The 19425-nt window shown below is 57.4% G+C and overlaps 1 protein-coding gene across 1 annotated transcript in view; it reads right to left on the reverse strand.

Annotated features, from left to right (window-relative positions):
- Positions 1–5831: 5831 nt before the first annotated feature.
- The window catches only part of ARHGAP35 (Rho GTPase activating protein 35), a 125924-nt gene continuing 112330 nt past the window's right edge, over positions 5832–19425 (reverse strand). The window contains exons 5-7 of the mRNA XM_043600446.1: positions 18655–18786; positions 11558–11663; positions 5832–10775 (exon numbers count right to left, since the gene is read on the reverse strand). Of these exons, the coding sequence (XP_043456381.1) occupies positions 10418–10775; positions 11558–11663; positions 18655–18786 (596 nt within the window). The 3' untranslated portion in view covers positions 5832–10417. The remainder of the gene's footprint in view (positions 10776–11557; positions 11664–18654; positions 18787–19425) is intronic.

Consider the following 19425-nt stretch of genomic DNA (forward strand, 5'->3'; position numbering starts at 1 on the left):
GGCTGCTGAGTGCGAAAAGAAATGTCATGAGCGAGAGCAGAAGCCGGGGGGGGGGGGGGGCAGCTGAGGAAGAGACTGGAAAAGTCCAGACAGGAGGCGACAGCGGGGCCCTGCCGGAGACCCGGTGCGAGGGGGGAGGAGCCACGCGGACGCAGGGGTGTGGGCTGGAGAGGCCGGGAGGCAGGGCCGCCCTGAATGAGATGGGGGGCAGGGGCGGTCAGAGGAGCAGGTGCTGGGTCCGAGCTCGCGAGGGGGCAACGTCCCAGCAGCGGATGAAACCCCCCTCCACCCCCCGGGGCCGTCTTGTTCTGGAGACACCCCCCCCCCCTTTCACTTCTCAGGAAGTCCTACTTCCTGTCTGATCTGCCTCCCTTCTGCGTTGGGTCCTCAGTGCGCCAACATGTACCCAGAGGGGCCTTAGAGCCAGGCCTTGTCCAAGGCCAAGGATTGGGAGACCTAGGTCATCAGGGAGATGTCTGCCCTGGCCCTGGGGTGCTAGTGGGGTGCAGCACCCCAGGAACGTTCTCCTCGAGAGGATGATGTCGTGTTCAGTTCTAAGAGTGAAAATATTTTAGGGGCGCCTGGCTGGCTCAGTCGGTTAAGCGTCCGACTTCGGCTCAGGTCATGATCTCACCGTTCGTGGGTTCGAGCCCCGAGTTGGGCCCTGTGCTGACAGCTCAGATTCTGGAGCCTGTTTGGGACTCTGTGTCTCCCCCCTCCCCCCGCTCTCTCTCAAAAATGAATAAATATTAAAAAATATATATTATAAAGCCCATTAAATGGATGACGAGGGGTCATCCATGGATGACATCTGGACAGCGCAGTTTGGCCCCAGAGTTGTCACGCTTTTGTTTTTGATCCGTCTAGCCAGAAACATTTATTGAGTACCGACGGTATACCAGATGCTCTAGGGATCCAGCAGGGAAGGGACAGGCAGAGGTTCCTGTCACCTGAGCGCCCGTCGGACAACAGACAAAACAAGAAAATCCTGTGTCAGATGGAGCTAAGCGCTAGAGGACAGACTAGAGGGTGCGGGCGCACGCGCATACACGATGTCACGTCGGCTGGTCAAGTACTGACAATTATTAGTAAGAAGAAGTTGGGGGTGAGAGAAAACACCCCCCCCCACCAACTCCATAAATGGCCCCACATCTAAATATCACCCAGCTTGATACTTGACTGTCCTCCCGGATGCTTTCTGCCTCACCCCGCTGTGGCTCCCATCTCCCGGCCCCATGTTGTCTCCTTCAGGCCACCCAAGGTGTCAGGGAGGAACTCTAATCTCAAAGAGGATGGCGAGGGTTACCCTGCCACCTGCCACCTGCCACCTGCCCACAGGTGCAGAAAGAAAACGAACCTCGATGGAACGGAGCCGGAGGCTTGTCACAGCAGGGCGCACAGAGGGACAGTCAGCAGCGCGCTGGGCTCGTCCTCTGCCCCTGAGGGACACTAGGCAAGGCCACCGGCCAGTGGGGATGCCTCCTCCGGTCCAAGGGCACTCCTTCCAGAGAGGGAGGGCTTTTCTCTCCAGGACGCTGCAGATTCCCCCCCCCGCCCCAAGAGGGGACAAGAGCCTGCGCACTCACTGGGGAGGCAGCAGGGGGGGTGGGGCCACGATAAGATGCCTTCTGCAATTATTAGGCGCCCACCCCTCACTGTCACTGCCTTCTGTGTTCTGCGGACTTTTCCACATCGGGGTCTCTCACTTGGTTCCAGCCCCGAACAGAACTGCCCTTCAAGGTAGTAAGAATTATACCAGCACCAGCAATAATAATAATAATATGGAGAAGAGTTGAAGGGGGGTTGAGTCGTGGCCCCCCTCCCCCCAGAAAGATATGTCCACGTCCTAACCCTGGAAACTTTACAAAAGTGATCTTATTTGACCTTATTGGCAAAAGGGTCTTTGCAGATGTAATTAAATTAAGGATCTCGAGGGGAGATCATCCTGGATCGTCTGGGTGGGCCCTAACCTCAGTGACCAGTGTCCTCGTAAGAGACAGAGGAGGAGGGACGCCGGGGCGGCTCAGTCAGTGAAGCGTCTGACTCTTGGTTTCTGCTCAGGTCACGATCTCACAGTTCCGTGGGATCAAGCCCCGCGTTGGGCCCTGTGCCGACAGCCAGCCTGGTCATTTGGAAGTCTGATGGCCGGGCTTCTTCAAACCTTGGCTCCCTCTCACTCGCTTGAGACGTCAGACAAATCACTTGGCCCTTTTGTGCCTCGGTTTCCTCATCTGGAAAATGGGCATAATGACAACGTCCTGGAGTTTGTGTGAAAACTGAGTTGATAGAGTAAAACAAAACAAAACAAAAAAAGACTCAAACAAGGCCTGATACCTTGTAAGTGTCCCCAGACCATTAGCTTTTGTTAGGATTCTTCGCCTTGCTAACATTTACATCCACTGTGTGCTCTGTAATCCCATGGCGGGGGGGGGGGGGGGGGGGGGGGGGGGGGGAGGAGGGCGGGATGGAGCGATCTCTCCAGTCCCCACTTTCTTCTCCTTCCCCCGAACTCCTGCAAATCCAACCCAGCCTCACCACGCGGCAGCGCCCTGGGGACGAGCTTGTAGCCCCGTGTGGCCTGGCTGCGACTGAAGGTAGAAATGGGTGGGTGGAAGAAACACCAGGAGCAGTAGCTCGTCCCCGTGCTTCTCAGTCTGCTCTTGGGCAGCTGCCAGCCCCATTTCTCAGAACCCGCCCCCGCGCCGGTCCCCACCGGTCCCCGTAATCCTCGACTCTCTTTCCTTAGATCGCCACCAACCCGGCTTCCCACGCGGTCCTGCTCGGCCGGGGCTGGGCAGGCGGCGCTCTGCTGACCCCTGGTGGCCGCGGGGAGTATCGCCGCACTCGCCGGCGGGCGCTCGGGAGCGCCTAGGATGTGCTTTTTGGGGAACAGACTCCGGCTGCTGGGTGTCGCAGGGTCGTGGGGGTGGGGGTGGCACGGAGGGTAATCAGTGTCAGCCCTGGAGTCGTCCGGTCCTGCCTTCTCTCTCCACTTGGCCGTCCCCGCTCCTGTCTACCCACCACCATTTCCCTGCCGACCCCAGGCCGTCTTAGGATTTCTCCGCTGGCCTCAGGCTTCATTCGGTATGGTTCAACACCTTTATCGATCCGGTTTTATCTAAAATTGTGAACACCGATTTTTTTTTTTTTGCACTTAAAAAAAAAAAAAAAGACACCGCCTGGGTACATTTTTTTTTTTTTATCTTGATCCCGGAGTCTTTGTATCCCTTTTGTACCCGAGGCGAGTGCCTCACTCACTTGCTCTGCTGCAACGTCACCTCCTCCAAGAGGTCTTCCTGACCACCCTCAAAAGCATCCCTGCGGCCCCAAATCCACATCCTTAGTTCCTTATCTGTGCTTGGTTGACATTATGGCACACATTCATTTCTTTGCCTGTTTACTGTGGGTTTCACTAGATGCCCGTTCCCAGTTGTGTCTCGGGGGCCTGGTGCAGACAGAGTGGGTGCTCAGGAAGAGTGTGTTAAGTGGCAAATAACAATTTGAATGAGTAACAAACTGAGAAGAATGCTCTTAAAGACGAGAGCTTGTCTTTCCTTGAAAGCAAATGGGTCCATCCTGGTCTGGGGTCGCAGAGGGCTTTGCTGAGCAAGTCGGTGGTTGAGGAGGAGGGTGTTAGCGAGGAGGGGTGGCCAGGAGGGGAGGACAGTGTTCCGGGAGGGAGCAGCCCTGCAGACGGCCGGCCGGAGGGGGCGGGTCCCCTGGGAGTCTGAAGGCTGGAACGCAGGGGGAAGGGAAGGTTCCCCCCAGAGGTGGGCAGGCTGAAATGCTGGGGCTCTCCTCTAAGGGATCTGGGGAGCCCTGGAAGGGGTTGAGGGAGGAGTAGCAGGGCCAGATCTGTTTTGGAAAGCTCCCTCTGGCTGCCTGAGGAGGTGGAAGGGAGGGGGTGGGATGGGACGTTGGAAGGCCAGGGAAGGGGCCGGGACAGACACCTAGGTGAGATTGAAACAGGATGGTGGCAGGGGACGTGGAGGAAAGTGGCCAGACCGGACAGCTATGCGGAAGGTACAACGGACCGTGGAGGTGGTCCGGGTCGATGGGAAAGGGAGAAGGACACGCAGAGGCCTCCAGGGTATCTGGCTTGTAGGAGATGGACAGCTTAGGAGAAAGGGTCAGGGGTTTGGCTGTGGGTGTGTCACAGTGGAGTCACCAAGTACCGTGTCACGGGCAGGTGGGTGAGTGCGGTGCTGGGAGCAGAGCTGGAGAGTCACATGGGAGAGGTCGGCTTATAGATGGAGAATCAAGTCAAGGGCGAGGTTGAGACCACTGCCATCTCCAAAGGGATCACCGTGTTCATGGCAGCTCGCGAGGACATGTGGGGGGGGGGGGAGTCACAGGCCCTGCTCCCCAAAGCCCTCTAGTCGGGTGGGTGGCAGCTGAGAGGTGCAAGTATATAGGTACACACAACCTGAACGTGGAGAGCTATGGGCAGGTTTATGCCAGCGCACCATTGAGTACCAACTGTATACTGTAGAGAATTTTGTTTTAAACGAGGACAAATGCTCAGGCATTTACGGGGAGTTACAGAAGTCCCCAGAGCAGGCAAATAATAGCCGTTGGGAGAGTCACTGTGTGAAAGGGTCAGGGAAGCATTTCTAGACCGCGACTAGCTTTGAGGGGTCAGGTGAGGATATAGGTGAGGTGTGGGGGCACGTGGACAGGGGTTCCAGGCAAAGGGGACAGCACAAAGACCTGGGTGCGGGAAGCAGCCACAACATGCGGGGACGTGCGTGATTTTGACTGATGCCCGGGAGCTGCTGGGAGGAGTGTGGGAGAGGCAGGCTGAATCCAGGGCGAGGGGCTCCAGCATGGATGTCACAGCATCTGAGTGACAGCCCGGCCAGAAGCCCGTGCGAGCAGGTGGCCTCTCCAGTGCCAGCTCTGTTGATCGCCAGCGGCTGCCTCTCAAGGCCTGCTGGGCTCGAGCTCCGTGGGTGCCGTGGTCAACAAGCCACATCTACCGCAGGCACAGGAAGGGGAGGGGGCTCGTATGGGGACTGTTTTCCACTCCTGCCATAGGTCTCCTTCTGGATTAACTTTGGGGAATGAAGGATTAGAAGGGGCAAAACTGAGGGCAGGGAGGCCACTTAGGGCTTGGGGTTGTCGTCAGGCCAGGTGAGCTGGACTTTGGGCCTGTGCTGGAACGGAGGCAGTAGGGACAGGAAGGTCATGGCTGCGAGTGGACCTACGGAGCCTAGAAGGGGAGGGGGCAGAGTAGCCAGATCTGGGTGACTGAGGCTCCTGTGGGAGGAGCACTGTCCAGAACGTGGGCGGTTAACAGAGGCTAACACTCCACGGCTGCCCAGGAAGTCAACTCCCAGCAGCACCCCCAGCAAGAAGGTCTTCTCCTGGGGGTGCTCTGGGACCCTTGTGCCCTGTGGGGCGGGGGGGAGGTGCTCAGGGACCCTTGTGCCCTGTGTGTGGGGGAGGTGCTCAGGGACCCTTGTCCCCTGCGGGGGGGGGGGGGGGGGGGAGGGGGTGTTCAGGGACCCTTGTGCCCTGCAGGGGAGTGGGGGAAGGTAATCTGGGACCCTTGTGCCCTGTGGGGGGGGGGGAGAGAGGGGTGCTCAGGGATCCTTGTGCCCTGCAGGGGGAATGGGGGAGGTGCTCTGGGACCCTTGTCCCCTATGGGGGGGGGAGAGGGGGTGCTCAGGGACCCTTGTCCCCTGAGTGTGGGGGGGTGCTCAGGGACCCTTGTGCCCTGCGGGGGGTGGGGGGAGAGGGGGAGGTGCTCTGGGACCCTTGTGCCCTGCAGGGGAGCGGGGGAAGGTGCTCTGGGCCCGGCAGGAGGGGCCGCCTTCATGTCTCTCAGGTTTGGTTTTTTACAAGATTGATTTATTAACTATGATACATATCACATAAGGCCTTTTCAGTTTTTACACCATTCCCATTGAGACGAATACATTACTTTGTAGCAAATACATGATTTTAAAAAACAAAACCAAACAAAACCACCTCAGTCAGAGATGCTTCAGCCTTGATTGATGGCTGACCATGCACTAATCGGGTTGGAGCCTCAAAAACCCACAACGTGTTTTTTTAAAAAAAAAGGGGGTCTGGAAATTAAGCAAACATTCCTAACACCAACTAGAGGATGATGTCCTGGTTAAAGCCCCTAAAATACAAAGAAATAATTGTTATACTTTCTTTACATACAGTTCTCCACTTTTGCTGCAAAACAGAAATTTGGGCACACGGCCAGACTACTAACACATTTCAATACCATTAATATGCTTTTTTTCCCTCAGGAAACTCAAAATATTTGTTAATTCAACATATATAAAGATCATTTAACATGTGAAAATACAAGTACCAGAAAAATAAGCTGGCAGCAGCACTATTCCAAATTTTCAAACAAGTTTTATTCCCATACAATTCAGAGACATTGCCTTTTTTTTTTTTTTTTAATGTACACAGGGAACAGGATTCTTTTTTATGCAAACAATAACTTACGCCCTGTCTTGACTACATGAAAGTGGAACATCACTGCCGCGGGCGCCGGCCCAGGGTGGCGGGCGGACGTGGCTCCCGGCTCCCGGCTCCCGACTCGGGGCCGGCGGCCCTCCCCCCATGCCGCCCCCTCTCCGGGGCCAGCGGTCCCGGACTCGACTCGGTCGGTCCTTTCACCTAAGCGCAAACGAGTGGCTTGAACCTGCCAAGCAACAGGAGGGCGGCTCCTCGTCCACCGTCCGCCGAGTCGGCAGGGCCCGCTGTCCCGGCCCCCAGGGCGCACCGTGCCGACCGCACAGGAATGTGGAGCCCGGCCCCCAGAAAGCCGCCCAGGTCCCTGGGCTTCCTTCTCTTGGAGAAGCAACGGTGGGCAGAGCCCTCGGCGGGCGGCAGCGAGCCAGCGTCCACTCCTTTCTCGGGAACCCCAAGGCAGTGTGGCTGTCCTCGCAGGAGCGGGAGGGGGCACAGAGGGAGAGGGCTTCTACCCAGTGTGGTTTTCAAGTTTCGGGGCCGAGGCTGGAACGCCCTCCAGGCCTCCCTCCCGAGACCAGGGGCCGGGGGCGGAGGCGCGCTGCTCCCAGGACGGCCCCCTCTGCCCACCTGGCAAAGACCAACACGCTCGGCGGGAAGGATCACACCCGGCAGCAGGAAGAGCAGGGTGGCGGTAGGTGTAGACACAGGAAACCGTACTGAGTATCTCTCAGCACTCCAGCACGTCAAGTGACGGGAAGAACGACTCAACAGAGAGCAGGAATAAATGTGCCGCGTGTGATCCCCAACACAACACAGCCAAGAACTCAGGGCGAATTCACAAGCCACGCCGCGACCCCTTCCTCAGTTGTCAGAGCCTTCTAGAAGGAGCCGCCTGCTCACAACCAAGGGCTGTTCATTTCCACTGAATATCACCACCACATTCTTGTGGATGTCAGACGCGGGCCAGGCAGAGCGCTCCCAGGCAAACTGCTATTTAGCTGTTGGGCGGGAAGCAAGTCCCATACCTCTGCTGACCTGTTCACCCATTTCGGCCAAGGCTCATTAATGCCTGTCCTGCCCTCGGTTCCAGAGCCGTGGCGCACCTCGCACGAGAATCGTTTGTGAAAACGCTTCAGAACTGACCGTGCCGCATGCACCGGAGGGGTGGGGAGCGACCCATCTAAAGCAGCACGGCCTGACATGGGCCCAGACTTGCCCTTCTGGGTCTTACCCAAGTGCCCATTTGGTATGGACGCTCACTCCCGACCGAGGGGGAAGCCCAGGGCCCAGAACTACCACTAGTGGCAACGCCAACCCAGAGCGACAAGACTAACACCCCCTAGTCCGAGTCTGGAGTCTGGAGCAGCAGAAAACTGGAAGCTCGGTCCCTGGCACTTCCTGTGCACTGTGGCTCTTGTGGGGCACGGGCCACCAGGTCCGCCCCCCACACCCTTTAAAGCCCCGGCAGGGCACAGGGCAGGCATACGAAGGGGCTCCCTGAGCTGGCTGCCAGGGGGCACCGTCGGCCCAGAGGCTGCCCTGGGGAAGGCCGGCTCCTGCTACTCTGGGGAGGGGGAGGGGGAGGGCAAGAGCACAAAGCAAGTATTCCTCCTCCCAGCGCGCCCCCTGCTCCCGCCCCCCACAAAAGTCACCATCTACACATCCGTTAGTCTCAAGAATGAGGGGAACTTGGGGGCTTGTGGAGCCCCCGTGCACAGCCGAGGTGGCAGGTGGTGGCGTGGGGCACCTGGCTTGGTGCACCAGCACAAAGTGGGCAGCCGAGGAAACAGGCAGTGGGTGGGGATCAGGCTACTTTTGTCCCCGTCCACAGGAGGGAAGGTGGTCCCAGGCCACGCACACCCAATACCTTGAAGGGCTGCCTTGGGGCGGGGGGGGGGGGGGGGGCGTGGACAGGTGGGCACTATCTAGAAAAAGGCTGAGATTAATTCTGTGGAGTCATTTCCTCGCCTGCCCGGGACTTAGAGCGGAGGGAGCTGGAGAGCCAGAGCCACGGGTCTGCCACCACAATCACCCACAAGCCAACCCGGGCCTAAAGCCTCAGGTGCAGATCGGCCAGGAAAGAGAGCCCTCACCCAGCATTTATGTAAAACATCCGTGTACCTTGGGTTTCTTTTTGACTAGTGTTAAAAAGAGGCGGTAAACTTGCGGGGTAGTATTTTCCAAGCACCTTATGTTGCCGTACGAGAACTCTGAACAGTAAGGTATCCAGCTTATCCAGAGGGAGCAGTTGGCGAGCGCAGGCCCCCCCCCCCCCCCTCCACGGCCAACAGGAAGTTTTTGGGGCCAGACCGAGGCAGCTTTTTGTCAGGCCACTGGCTGAGGGGACCCAGGGCATCGGGGAACCCACCACAGGCGTTGCTTCTTAAAGTGCAAAGAGGCCCGGAGGCTGTGTGGCACGCAGGGCCCCGAACCCCACGACCTGGGCCCGGGGCACCTTTGTGCCAGGCTCCCCCGCTGCAGAGGCCACGGCCCAGCCACGAGGAGTGGAGGGCAGCCAGTATCTGTAGCAGCCTTAGCACGGCGGCTGCACTGGAGAGACGGGTGGGCACTCGAAGGGTTCCCAGTGGGAAGGTGGGAAGGCGGGAAGGGCATGGAGGCTGAGGAGAAGGCCATTTCCCAGGAAGGGCCGGGGAAAGCCACGGGGCTTGTAGTGACGGGCAGGCCCGGCACCCTCCTCACGACTCCGACTGCTTCTGTGACTTCTGCTCCCCCAGGCCCTCAGTCCCTGTGCAGGAACCCGGACCACACTTCCCCGTATGTCACCCACTTCCCGTGAAGTGCCCTAAGCACTGGGTTGGTGGTGTTCGGTGGCCCGGGATGAGGAGGACTAAACCAAGCCCCAGGTGCCCCCAGCGCCCTCAGCTGCACCCTAACAGGGACACACACACACACACACACACACACCCCGCACAGAATAGTGTTTCCACAGCACTGTAGTGTGTTTCAAAGCAGACCAGGATCCAGGCTGGTCTCCCAAGCTCTCCCACCAAGGGCTTAAACTGTCTTCTTGGGAAAAGGGGATCTGCTGACAGGGTATCAGTGGGACCCCAACAGCTTTCCTGGCAGCCACCCCTGGGCATCCCTGTTTCGCTTTTACCAAGGCAAGGGCCACCCGCCCCCCGTTTGCCTCTCCGAGAGGTGGGAGGAGAGCTCAGTCTTGAGGTCTGGATTTTCTTCCTTTCTCTTTTGTGAGTTATCGGAGGGGTTTTCCGTTTTTCTTCCAGCGTTCCCTTGTTTTAAAGGGAACGTAGGCCAGATCCTGTGAAGAGGGAGGGGGCGTGCGCAAGTGGAGGGGAGTCCCACGCTCTTGGTCCGGGCACACAGCCGCCCTCCCCCCGGTTCTGACCTGCAGGGGCTACACCCTCAGCACGGTACCTTGGGTTGACAGAGCCGCGGCCCGCGCATTCCCGAGGCCACCGGACAGGTGCCACCCTGACGGGGGTGGAAGTGCAGACGCGGAAGGTGGAAAGAGGTGGACAAAACGGACGGGAATTGTTTTCTGCAGGGACCGATGACCCCGCCCCGGGGCAGCCCAAATCTCGGAACCTGCTTCCACTGGCAGAGGCCGGGGCTCTGTCCAAGCGGTGAACGATGCCCTGAGGCTGCTGTGCACGGGCAGGCGGGGTAAGTGGTCTGGGGAGCAGTGAGCGTGTAGAGGGTCACGGGGGCCACTGCCTGGCCAGTTCGGTCCTCAAGAAGGTCCAAGTCAGAGAGCAGGGCGCCCTCTGGCTGCTGCCTACGGCCAGCTCCGGGGTCTGCAGCGCCGGGCTCGGGGAGCCTGATGGCCCAGCACAAGGTGTGGACTGGGGCTGGTGCTACCGCTGAGGTCTTGAGAAGGTAACAGGGGAGAGGGGACACTGTCCCCACTCCTACCCCAGTGGACCTGGTTTTGTTCAAGGCCACATGCCACCCCGCGGAAGAGAGAAGGTCACCTTTGGCCCCAGGCCTCGGTGGCTCACAGCGTGTGTTCGGCTTGCAGCTGGGAGGGGAGCAGGGCCTGCATGGGAGACTGGGGCGTGGGTGGAGGCGACTGGGGGGGTGACGGCTGACTTGTGACCGGTGTGGAGGTGAGGAAGGGGACGGTGGAAGCCACGGCGGAGGGGGAGCTGGGCGTGGCACCGGGAGGCTCACTGATGGGCCGATTGTGGAAGAAGAAGGGGCACTGCTGGATGAAGAGCTCGATGATTGTCTGGTAGGTCCGCGTGGCCGTGAGGGCGTCCATGGTGCTGAAGTCGGGTCTCATCAAGGTGGGCCAGAAGCAGATGGAGAGGTTCTCACTGGTCATGAGATTCACCTTGTTGTTGTGGCTGACTCTGTGGGCGACACCAAACTCACGGTCAGGGCTCCACAGGGCAGGGGGCCCCAGATGAGGCTCTCTGCCAGCAGGGACCCTGCCCTGTCCCATGTGCGCTCGTGGTCACTGACAGCCCAGGCTGCTCTGCCCGCCTGCCCGTCTACAGCCTGAACAGAGAAAAGGCCCGAGCACAGCTCTCCCGGGCCTGGCCTGGAAGTCGAGGTCGGAGACCCTCTAGGGGTGGTCCTCTGCCTCGGTGTCGCCACAGGGCCAGCCCCCGAGGAGTGACTCTGAGGTCTTGCCTCAGGGACAATCGCCCGGGCCTCAAAGTGTGTGCCACTGCTCTGGCTGCACCGAGAGGGAGCAGGAACCCCATCAAACACTACTCTGGCGAGAGAAGAACAGGTTTGCCTGGAAAACCAACCTACTCTGTCTGTACATAAATCCGGGAAACAGTTACAGGCTTCCTGCCCACACTCCTGCACGTACTCGACGGGTTCGAGCTTCTTCACAGCACACGTACCTTGGCAGTGTTCTGTCACACACCGCGGAGGACCCTGGGCATGCCCGAGGCCACACGGGCCTCTCAGACAGAAGCAGGACGGACATGGGAGGAGGAGTCGAGACCCCAGGATGCCCCTGGTGAGCCAGACGTGGCCTACTGAGGAGGGAGACGGCAGCCCTATCACTGCCAGGCTGAGGACAGGGCCTTGCTCTGCGTCACGCTGCTGCTCACCGGCCCGGCCCCTGACTAGCGATTTCAGGTGGAGGAAAGACCCGAGGGCAAGCCCGGCCACATACTTGTTCAGGTGAGAGATGACGTATTTGAAGACTTCGTGGTTTTCCTTTGGAAATTTCTTGAGTACTTCCTTAAGGGCGTGCAACTTCTGCTCCCGGTCATTGATTTCTGAGGGAAGAGAAAACCAAAGACTTCCATGGCCACAGCTGGTGGGTGTTACGGGCTCGAGAGATGGCAGTCCCGGGCGGGTGGTGAGACTGGTGGGCCGGGGGCCGCCTAGGGGTGGCCCAGGGCTCTTACACCAGGTCAGCCCCACTCTTCCCCCCATAAGTCTGCGCCCACAGCGGGCACACCTGGCGGTGGCACCGACCCAGCAACCGGGCCCACCTCGGGGTCCCAGGCCCCTGCTGAAGGGGAGCACTGTGCGCCCGGGGCTTCCTGGCCCCCCCACCACCCGAGACTCAACGATCCACACAGACTCCCCATACAGAACACCATTCTTCGCTCATCCGGTTGCCCCCGGAGACAGGAATCCCGGTGCAGAAAGCCCGCATGCTTCCTGAGGAGACGGGTGAGCACTGCCACCCACCCATGCCCACAGACTGTCTAGGGAGGGAGTCTGTCACAAGACCAGGGCTCTGTCCTTTCCCTAGAGACACAAGGACCCTCTACACATCCCCCTACTGGAGGAGCCGATGGAAACAGTGGGGGAATTCTCATGCAGTTCATCAAAGGGCCTATGCACCCCCTTCCCCCACCACCACCCACACTTCGCCCATCATGGAATCCTAATGTAGTGGGAGTGTGAAAACAAGCTAACTCGAGTAAGGGCTTATCCACACCAGGCCTGGTTCAGCAAGTCTTTGCTGTCCTACGAGGAAGGGGCTTGTCGCCCTATTGAGGGATAAGGAATCTCATACCCAGAGAGGTTACAGAGCTGGGACTCAAACATCACTGACTGGCTGTGGATATCGTCTTCCCTGGGATCCCAGTTCCCTTCCCTGAATACGCCCGGCTTATCTTGGCTAGGAGAGCCAGCCTAGACAGATTTCTCCGAGCATGGAAAGAGCCCCCTGTGGCTACTTCTTAGAACTGAAGGTGATCTCTAGCACTCAGAAAAACTAGAGTAGGGCCCAGGAAGAGATAACAGCAATCCCACACTTACGGTTATGGGGGTGGATGAATGGGGGGATCGCTAAAAAAATACGATGGTTCCCGACTGGTTTGGGGGCACAGACTCCTTTGGGCTGGATGTGCGTTCCAGAACCTCTCCCCAGATAGGCCGTGTACAACCCCGTCTATGACCTCTGGAGTTCACGGACTCGCCCAAACCCATCACATTCCTTAGGAAGCCTGTGGCCTCCAAGTTAAGAACCTCTGCGGTAGGCATTGCCCCTAGAGGGTCACGGTTTGGGGAAGCGCAGGAGGAGCCTGGCTCGAGCTGGGCGAGGAAGGACAGGTGGTGCATGAACGGTGGGGGGGGGGGGGGGGGGGGCGGCGGCGGCAAGGGACAGGGGGCCAGGGCCATGCGGTGGGACAGAGCCAAACCCAACCCACACGGTCTTGGGTACAAATTCTGTCCCTGACACCCGCCAGCTGTGGGATCTTGGGTGAGTGACACATGTGAGTGTCAGGCCCTTGTCTGTAAAAGAAGCTGGGGATGGTGGTGCCATACTGTGAAAGGAACAGCACACACAGTAAGCATCTGGAGGTGGTCCGAATGTCAGGAAGCAGCGGGAAGGGAGGCCACAGAGACAGGCAGGGCCGGAGCGACCCAGAGCTTTTGCCGGTAGGCTCACGGTCATGAAACTGGGGAGTTTTAGGACTCAAGATTGGGACTTGATAACAACAGTGTTTTGATAGTGTCTGTCTGTTAGAAAATGACTGAAAAGCCAAGGGAGCGAACTGGGTGGGGTCATTATCACCTTCACTGCTCTGCGCCTAAGATTTATTTTAAGGGTTCCACCTTGAGAGCACGCTTTGTCTCCGGCCTTGAATTTCAAATACTTTTTACTGTGAAACTTCAGTAAAAAGTTTACTTAAAAATAGGACGCTGCTCTAGGGAGGACGCGCGATCGTCCTGACACCCGAGAAGCACGGGCAGGGCTCAGAATCTCACTTCATAAAAAAGTGATCGCGCCCCCTTACAGATGCAAGCCCGGCCCAGGTGTCTCCTGGGCGCTGGTGCGGCACAAACGCAGCTGTGTGTTTTCATCAGGCACTTGACCCCTAGGGCGCCTTCACCCAAAAGCGGGTCTCTGCCATCCTGACTAGAGGCAGGAAGCGGGGCTGGAGTGACAGGTGCCGGTCTTCTCCTTCCCATCCATGGTGCCACAGGGATGCTGCCTCCCTTGGTCTTCCTTGGGAGGAGGGAGAGGAGGGGGAGGAGGAGGAGGAGGAGGAGGCAGAGGTGGGGGTACCAGGCTGCCTCGATAGTAACTCACGCCCCTTTCTCAGGAATGCCACGTGGTGCGGCAGCAAGGTGCCCAACGAAGACCTAGACGGTCCCCCCTACTCATGCTTCCCCTCCCTTTCTCTAGCCAGCTTCAGCGTGCAGGTGCTCACGAGAGCTGGGGAGCACAGGGTTTGGCAGGAGGAGCAAGGAAGTCAAGGAGACAACAGGAAGCCTCTCGGTGCAGGGTCCGGCCCTCTGTTGTCTGTCTCACGAAAAACACGGCCCATCTTGCTGACCACCTTCTGACTTCATCTCGCTCACCTCCCCCCTCAAGCAAGCGAATCTTCTTCCCGGTGCTCGGGACGCCAGTGATTTCTTCCTCTGCACAGGCCAGAGTGCTAGCGGGGCAGCTTCGGAGCTGCTGTCTGTGCAGCCCTCACCGCACTAGGCTCACCCTACACGCTGGCTGGGGCGACGCCAAGAGGCAGCGCCAAGGACGTAAGACCGGTGGGGGGAGGGCGGCCGGGCACAGGCTCCGTCTCCCGGTCCCCCACGTCTGCTCCGGGTCCCCTGCCTTCTGCCAGGCCGCAGCGCTCTCCGGCTTCAGATCCTCTTTGAAGGACGACTCGGGTGGTGAGGGGCCCTCTACAGGGCAAGGACCCCCCCCCCCCCCCCCAAGCTAACATGTCATACTTGTGAAATGAGGTCTCAGCTGACGGAGATGGCAAGACGGGTTCAGAAGAGGCATTTTCAGGCCAGCTGAACCAAGGCAAAATCTTTACACAGACCAGGCAATTTAGAACCAATTTAGAACTAACACATACCCTAAGAACTCGGGAGGAAGAGAAGGGGACAGCCAGAGGCCACAGCCTAGAGGTTAGCTCGCCACACCCCTCACAGTATACAGAGAAACTAAGGCTCAGAGAAGTAAGAATACGGGCCCAAGGTCACACAAATTGCTGTCAGGGATCTCGATCCCACACACAGCCCCTGCCTTGGCCGTGCCGCCCTGCTGCCCACGTCATCCCAGGCCATCAGACAGGCTCTAGGCTTGGACCTGCTGCCGCCCCACACAGTGCCTGGAGGAAAATCTGATGGCCTTCGACCATCTTGCACACCTGCACCACCAGAAGAGGAAAAAAGTGGCTCAAGGTCACAGCACCCTCTCAGTGAAGCACGCAAGCACGTACAGCATGCACCCTCTACCTCTCCCTCAGGTACAAAACGAGTCCAAGGCCAAGATTTCACTCCGCTGGGCTTGGAATGGAAGATTCTGGGTATCTCTCTCCGGGAGGCGTGACCCTGCAGTAACTTATTCCATGCCTCCTACCCCACCAGACCGAGGCAGGGACTACACACTCCTCTGTCCCTGTCCCACACAGGGCCTGGTACGTGCCAGGATGTGAGTGAGGAACACCCCTGTGACCTTAAGCAGCTATCTCGACAGACAAGAGGAGGCACGATCCCAGGATGTTTACCACCTCTAGCTGTAAGGCACCCTGTCTCCCAGTGGGAATGGTAAGACGGGAGCCAGCGCCCTGAACCACTTGGGTCCCACATCCCTTTGACAATCTGATGGAAGCTGCTGGTCTTCTCTGTACACTAAACTGCACATATGGAGCTTTACAAGTAGTTACGGGGCTAATGAGGCCCCGGAACCAAAGGTCCTTAGGCTCAGAACTTCTGGACCAAGACAGGGCTAGCTTTACGTCCCTCTGGCACGAAGGACCTAGGACAGGACTGGCTGGACCGGAGGGACTCTAAATAGGTGGTGGCGAGGCTGGCGGTGTCATAAGAGGAGGAGGGGAAGACGTGGGGCAAGAACGAATGATAATATTTGGCGAAGGCCAGGATGAGGTGTGCGTGTGAGATGAACAGGGAACCCAAAGCCCTTTTCTCCGCCTCCTGAAATCCTGGTCCTCCCTGAAGCCACAGCTCAGGTGCCATCTCTTCCACGAAGCCCTCCACCCTGCATTTTCTACCCTTCCAGCTCAGCTGGCTTCATTCTGTCTGGCAGGTAACTAACGTATGCACCCTGGCAGGGCAGGGACGACGTCTCTGCATGGAAGGTCAAGCCCCAGCGTGCCACTCCCCAGCAGTGTGTGACGGATGCTACTGCCACTCATTTCTGAGTCACCCACACATCACCTTGAGTGTGGTAGGAAGATAAATGGTAAATAATCACAAAAATCTCTATTTGTGCACACATTTTCAGCAATGTTCAATATTGTGAAATTCTGGAGCTAACAAAACAATTTGATAGTGACCTTGATATTTGTTGTGATGGAATCTGAAACCATTCTCAAGCCCTGAACACACAGACACAACAGCTCTTAGTATTAAGTGGGAAGAGCTGGTCAAGTTGACGTTGCCATGGAAACCCAGCCAGGCTGGGAATAGCTACTTTGGGCTTGAGAATCTTCGCTTCATAATGTCCCTTAACACTAACACTGGTACTGCCTACTTGGTGCCCCTGGCTCAGTTAAAGCCACCCAGGACATACACAGCCCACCTTCACTCAACTGCTGTGGCCTTGAAAGGTGCCATGTCAGCGAGATCCTCTCCACCCTCCTGCCCCCAGGTTCAAGACAACGGAACCCCAGCTGACTAGCTCGGGCACAGGAAACACACAATGGGAAGAGGAAGCAGAAATCTCCACCCTTTTCCAGGCTGCTGCAGCAAGGGGCTCCCTTTCTCAGCAGTGGAGACTAGGGAAGCTGCTGTAGGAAGGGCAGCTGATTCTCTATCAATAACACCTCCCTCTCCTGCCCGCCCCCCACCCCTCCAAAAACAAAAAGATGCTATGTTAGCAGTTCCTGCAGAGACAATGGGATTCTGTCGGGTGCCAGGACTCTACAAGCCTCTAGATGGCGCCAAGTCAAGACAAATGCTGACAGGAATCCACTGGCTCCAGGAGGGGAGTACCAGCCCACACCTTTTCTCCCGAACTTCCGCCAAGAGACAAGCTTAGGTGGAGAGAAAGCTGGCTCCACATAGAGATTTCCTATGTGGTTCACATCTGGGCCAGCCTGGAGCCTGCTGGAGGAGTCTTTGGACAGCAGGATCAGAGCAGAAGCTGGCACCTGTCCCCGCCCAACTCATCTTGGAGAAACCCGGACTCCTATCCAGAGAAAGCAGGTGGGAAAGAAGGCCCGGCAACCCTACGACAGCCCCAGAACCATGCGCTCCTGCCCCATCCGTGATGGGCTTGGATAAGATCAGGAGCTGTGAGAGATTTCAATCCACCGAGACCATGAGGATAAAGCAAGGCAAAGGTGGCACCCAGGTTGTGAAAGTTAGCACCGCGGAGTACGTAGACCATGGAAAGGTGACCCCAGGGGCCCCACAGTTCTGGCAGCAGCCAGGTTCTGACCTGGGCACCCTCACATTTCAGGGGTGGACTTTTGTCGGCACGTCCATTTCCTGAGGCCACTAAGAATCTGTGACCTAAGACTTAAAACCCTGATTTGCGACTGCCCCCAAATTTCTGCCTACACCACCTGCCTTGTGAGTAAACCATGCTTGCTTGAAACTCCCTCTTCTGAGTTGGGCACTGATGAGATGAGACTAAAGTCCTGTGTGGTCCAAGGAACATGGCTCCTTTTCCTCTTCCCCACCTCCATGGTCACCGGCCAAGACACTCCCTTCTGCAGCTGCGCGGTGATGGCTCCTTCTGGGGGTCCCGGCCCACCAGAGCCGCACAGCAGGAAGGATGCCTCTGACTAAAAAAGGTAAAAAGTGCCACAAGGTGGGAAGCTGCAGTACTACACAAAGTCCGGGAAAGGCTGCCCAGAGGGAAGGCTCCCAATCGGGTGGACAGATGCCTCCTGAGAGAAGCAGGTCAGGTGGAAACAGCTGGCAGGGCGGGCAGGATGGCACACAAAGGTCACCATTAAAACCAGAGGTGCTGGGGCACCCGGCGGCTCAGTCGGTTAAGCATCCGGCATCGATTCAAGTCATGATCTCATGGCTTGTGAGTTGGAGCCCTGTGTAGGGCTCTGTGCTCAGGGCCTGGAGCCTGCTTTGGATTCTGTCTCCCTCCCTTTGCCCCTCCCCCGCTTGCTCGCTCTCACTCTCTCTCTCAAATATAAATAAACATTAAAAAAATTAAAAACAACAACAACAAACAAAAAACCAGAGGTGCTGCCCTGCCACCCCCCCGGCCATTGATCATCTGGTCAGGGCAACTGGAACCATCCCTTTCCCCCCAGAGGTGGGCTGGCCCCAGACTACATGCTAACTTCCTTGTAAGAGGGATGGGCAAGCAGAGGGGAAAAGAAATACCTGCCCCCTTTAACAGGTCTCTTACCGCCCTGCCTCGAGGTCTCTCCTAATATTTCATAAATAGGAGCGGGGACAGGGTTGTAGGGAAACTAAGGGTCAGGGAACATTGTGTCGACCACGCTTACACTTTGAACAAGCATAGGAGCAGATTTGACCCAAGTCTGCTACAAAACCAGGCTAGTAAGTCGTGGAGTTTTGGGGGAACCTGCGACGATTTTGCTAGAATGCTTAGAAAAGCATCTCTGGTCTACAAAGGTGGGGGTGGGGGTGGGGGCTGATCTACAAGCCCCTACGGCATCATCCTTAGTTAGTTCCCTGTCCTTATATCCTTCCGACCTCAGCTCTAAGAGCCAGAGTGTCTGTTCCCTGAGCACAGAACTCATTCTACTGACGCTCAGCTCCTCTCCCTTAGTTCAACAAACACCGTCGGCCTGGAGTGCTGCCTGGGCCCACGAGCCGGGCTGGGTTACCAGTACTCACTGTGTGCCTCCACCAGATCAATCTGCATGTTGTACGGGACCAGGGGGTCTGGCAGCTCTGAGAAAAAGCTCTTCATGGCACCAGCCACGGTATTCACTGTGAAGTCTTTCTCTGCCAAATCCAGGTTGTGGTCTGAAAGGAAGTTGGGAGAGTGAGGTCAGTCTAAGCTGGAAAGAAGCAAAAGGAAAACTCAGTGCTTGGAGAAAGGCAGAGAAACCTCGAAGACCCTGGGATGCTGCCCAGGGCTGGCCTGGAGCCTGGGCAGGGACTCAGGATTATCAAAGACTGAACAGGAGGTGGCATTCCCTGCTAAAAAAAAAAAAAAAAAGCTGTGAGATTCGCAGACAGAGGCTGACACCCAATGCCTCCTTCCAAGGTCATCCTTTGAATAAAGCAGCTTCACCCCCTCCTTCTGTCCTCCTTTTCCTTACACCCCCCCGCCCCCCCCCTTGGAAAATCAAAGGACTTTCCTAAAAGGTTGGCTCGCTTTTCACGGTGGGTTACAGAATGTTACCAATAATCTCAGCTCCATCCTTATTCCTTAAGGTGGCAGGGTGAGCAGACTCCTCTTTCTCCCTCTGCCCCTCCCAGCTTATGAAACCAATGACCTCTGTGTCTTCACTTTTCTTTAAATACTTTATTACATTCCCGATTTACAAGAAATCATCTACTGTTAGACACCAGCTATTTCCATTTGGGGCGGTAGAAACCATTAACAGATTCTTGCATACATACAAGTACATAACTGAGTGTGTGGCTCTACCCTCGTGC

The sequence above is a fragment of the Prionailurus bengalensis genome, chromosome E2 (assembly GCF_016509475.1).
Source record: "Prionailurus bengalensis isolate Pbe53 chromosome E2, Fcat_Pben_1.1_paternal_pri, whole genome shotgun sequence".
NCBI lineage: Eukaryota > Metazoa > Chordata > Mammalia > Carnivora > Felidae > Prionailurus > Prionailurus bengalensis.